This window comes from Oratosquilla oratoria, chromosome 3 (genome assembly GCF_046742065.1).
Source record: "Oratosquilla oratoria isolate Oo_2021 chromosome 3, ASM4674206v1, whole genome shotgun sequence".
NCBI classification, from domain to species: Eukaryota; Metazoa; Arthropoda; class Malacostraca; order Stomatopoda; family Squillidae; genus Oratosquilla; species Oratosquilla oratoria.
The window spans coordinates 37,588,233-37,592,418 of record NC_134779.1 but is presented as its reverse complement, the minus strand read 5'-3'; the positions used below and the strand labels follow the sequence as shown (position 1 = coordinate 37,592,418).

The following is a 4,186-nucleotide window of genomic DNA, read 5'->3' as shown; positions in this document are numbered from 1 at the left end:
TTGATCCAACCCTTCGTCGCGGTGATTGAAGCAATCAATTTTATGTGTAGTGATACACATCAAAAATGTCTGGTATATTTGCTATAAAGATTCATCATTTTCAGGTACAGTAACTCATGTAATTATCTCTTGAATGAATATGATTATATTATGTAAATGTGTAATTGAAAATGTAATATCGTAATTATAATTTTCATATCAACTTTGCCGTTTTAGTATATCATTTCCAATGTGACAACGGGGACGGCTCTACCAGCTCTGGAAGCTGCCATCTTGTTTGATGACGAAGCAATGGACAATAAATGTACCCAGGTATGAAAAAATAATAGACCTATCATGGTCAGTATAAAAAGTCTATTTTGGTATATTTAGCAAACGCATACCAATGGCTGCAATGGACAAATCAGTCGTCAGTGATTTTTATTTTCACCCGGACATAGTAAGAGGAGTAGGCTTATAATAAACGATATTTAATACTTAGAATCAACTTGTCATATTTAACTAACGCGTGGCTACAATGGATGAGTCAGTTGCCAATTATATTATTCATTAACACCCGGACAGATTATGAACCAAAATCCAGATGCTGTGATGTCTTCTGAGAACATCGGTGTGCTCAAGAGGGACTTCTTTAAGAACCTGCTTCAAAGACACGACCTGGCTGTATCCACCGAAGTCATTTTGCTAAACGGAGTCATTGCTTGGTAAGTCTTCGATGGACTCCACGCTAAGTGAAAAAGTCACTTCACAAATGTCATGACGAATGGGCAACTTTATTCTTATTCTTATTTATTTTATTTTATTCATATATATTTCTATGACTGATTTTTTTTTTATATTACGACTAAAGAATAGCATTATTTTAAGCATTTTTTTTATTATTGTGGTTGTTACTATTATAATTATTACTAATGTTGTTTAGGTTGTTACTATTATTATCATTAATATTATTATAATGAAATACCATACCTCATAAATACCTCGGATCCCTTTGGTCATTATATACAACAGGCCTTCCTCTTCACAGGGGTAAAGCTCAGCTTGTCAACCGAGGAGAGGAAGCCACTGGCTGCGCACTGAGGAAGGAAACTGAAGATTTACTGCAAGAGGTTCGATTCCTAACCATGTCTTGCGAAGAATTCATCGACAATGTCATCGATACGAACGTACTAACCCACACAGAATGTATTCATATCCTCAAGGCGATCAGAGGAGCGCCATTGTCAACCATACCCAAATCCACGCCACTAAATCCATCAAGTCTCCGAAGAAGGAAAAATCTCTCGAAAGCTGATCTGGGGAAGGCTGGGGATTGTGACAGGATTGTAACGTGCAAAACGAATATGCAGTACAGACTAATGCAAGAGCTTACCTCCAATAAAAATGTTATGGTTTACCAAATAGAACTGGATTTTCCCGGGGAACTACTCTTGTACAACAAGTCTGGGATTGTAGCGTCCGCGGTTTCGGACAGCGGCGTGTTTACATTCCAAACGCCTGTGTTGATCAGAAGGAACGAAGAATATAGAATTAGTTTTTCATACAGGAGTGAGACTGACGTACCATCTTCCTCACAGGGATATTCAAATTTTACGACAACGGTTGGGGACGTTACGCTCAAGTACAAAATCTGGGAAAAAATGAAGTTCCATTTGTATTTCGCCAGGATGTGAATGATCCTGTCAGGTTCATTGGCGCTGTCATTTACCAGATGACTGATTGACCACTGTATTTAATGGGTACATATTCCTACAGGAATTATTCGTATTACTAGTCAATGTAGGCTTTGACTCTGTCAATCCCGCCTTTACAAAAAGGAAAAAGACATGGATATATACCTATTTATAAAAGTTATTATTTTTTTATCTACATTATAGTCGTATTTGTGATCATAATTAATTATCATTATTGTTATCATTAATATTATTATTGTTATTATTATTATCATTATATTTTTACATTCAGAAAACTATTCCATCCTTTATGGCGTCTTTAAATTAATAAGACGAACTCATGTAAAGGTACGCTTATTGCAGTGAATATGTCCCAGCCTTCCCTTACTGGTTACTAAGTTGATCAGTTCCTTTTTTCTTATATGTACTCTTACTGCACGTATTACATATCATTACCCCGTGATATGATATGTGCACCTGCTATGTCACGCTGTGCTGTGAACATGCTCTGTCCTAAATAAATGGAATGTATATATGTGTCGAGACGTCATAGTGCTCGAGTTTGGACTGCTTGAGGTGCCAGATGCGTGATACATTTACCACCTGATAATTATGCGAGTGTTCTGAACTGTGGACGTGTATCTGTATTAGATCACCAGGTGTGTTAAAATGTGTACTTATTTCCTTTACAAATTATTGTCTTTTTAATAAAATATATGCATGTATACTTGATGCCAACCAGTATGCCTTTTGTGTTTTTTTTTTTTAGCAGTTTGCTAAACATGCTTTCGTTTCTATTGTCTGTTGTGATGGATGTAGTGTGTGCGATGGAGTGAGATATTGCTTGTATTCTTATTTTAAAGTATTACCGACAGGTTGATCCTGTTTGAGCATGAATTTTGCATGTCTTTTTTATAGTTAGAATATCTGTTATGTTCACAGGAGAAAAATAAAAATTAATAACTTGCGAGTCGACTTTTATGTTCCATATTGTTGCTTAGTCGATCGTTCTTGTGTCACATTGCTCATTGCTGCTGTAAAGGTCTGTTAAATAAATCATCACTAATAGTAACACTAGAAAATTAACATTGTAACTTAATGGGATAGATAAATAAATAAGAGGATATCACATATGACAAAAGAACATTGCAGGAGAAAGACCTTAATTTCCTACGATATATTGATGTGTTGGCGCACAAACCCAAGAAACACACTGTTGGCTTTCACAAACTTAGAAACCTAGTGTGATTATTATAATTATAATTTTTCTTAATTCGAGACATTTTTTATTACTTCCTGGTAGTTTCGTATTCGGTGTTTAAGACTGAGTTGAACCAATACAATGCAAGAGTGGAAAATATCATTTACACCTAAAACTTATAGTTGTAAGCTTATGCATGAACCTGCTCATATGTCATTTAGATGACATCCAATTATCTAATTGTACAGATGGACAGTTGTAAACAAGTAAAGGAACTTTGGGAACGCATGCTATGTATTTCTGTAATATTTGTATGCAACTGTCCCTCCGTTATGCGGTCCCCCACTCATGGCCTGTACCACTTCTCTGAATATTCATTTTCCTTTTTCGCCGAACTCTTTGGTGGGGGTAAAGAATATTGCCACCAAGTGTTCTACTTGAGTCGTAAAAGGCGACAAAAATGGGATGGGACATCCCCCTCCGACCCCTCCGAAAAAAAAAAAAAAACATAAGAAGGTTTGGGATAAGTTTTCCAACCAGAACCCCGAAGGTTTAGGAATTTTTATGTGCATAGATGTGGTACAGATGAGAGTAAAAGGGAAGAGATAGGCAGTATGTTTATGAGAAGATGGATGTGTTGGCACTGAGTGAAGCTAAGTTGAAAGGAAGGGGCGAGTTTGAGTTTGGGAGTGTAGTTGGGGGGTGTCAGGAGTGAAGAGACGACGAGGGAGAGAAGGGGTGGCTATAATAGTGAATGAAGAGATAGGTAAACGTGTGGTGGAGTGGAGTGAGGTTTCTTCAAGGTTAATGTTGATGAAGGTGAAACTGGGAAGGGAGATGTGGGTTTTTGTAGTGAGAAACTAGAAGAGTGTAGAGGAAAGGGAGGCCTTTTGGATAGATTTAAATGAGTGCATAGAGGGTTTAGGGAGCAATGTCAATGTAGTGGTATTAAAAGACCTTAATGCTAGGGTAGGAAATGAATCAATGGACGGAGTGGTTGGGAAATGTGGAGTTCCAGGAAAAAATCGTAGTGGAGAGTTGATGGTAGAGATGTGTCTAGAGAGAGAGTTGATTATAACAAATACAGTGTTTAGGAAGAAAGTCAGGCATAAGTACGCATGAGAGAGGGTGGTAGATAGGGTGTTAATGGACTACATAGTGGTAACCAGGAGATAAGTAGGAAGAGTTTTGGATGTACATGTTCTAAGAGGAGAGGGTGGGGGAATATTAGATAATTTTTTTTGATGGAGGTAAGTTGAGAGTGAAGGGCAGAGAGAGAAAGAGGAAAAAACAGAAGGTAGGGGGTTGCTTA

General features: G+C 37.3%; 1 protein-coding gene across 2 annotated transcripts in view; it reads left to right on the top strand.

Annotated features, from left to right (window-relative positions):
* Window positions 1-2,643, top strand: part of LOC143021726 (BTB/POZ domain-containing protein 6-A-like) — a 17,396-nt gene extending 14,753 nt beyond the window's left edge. For both annotated transcript variants that reach the window (XM_076179417.1, XM_076179407.1), the window contains exons 4-6: window positions 217-312; window positions 565-704; window positions 1,028-2,643. In XM_076179417.1, coding sequence (XP_076035532.1) covers window positions 217-312; window positions 565-704; window positions 1,028-1,673 — 882 coding nt within the window. In that variant the 3' untranslated portion in view covers window positions 1,674-2,643. The remainder of the gene's footprint in view (window positions 1-216; window positions 313-564; window positions 705-1,027) is intronic.
* Window positions 2,644-4,186: the final 1,543 nt, after the last annotated feature.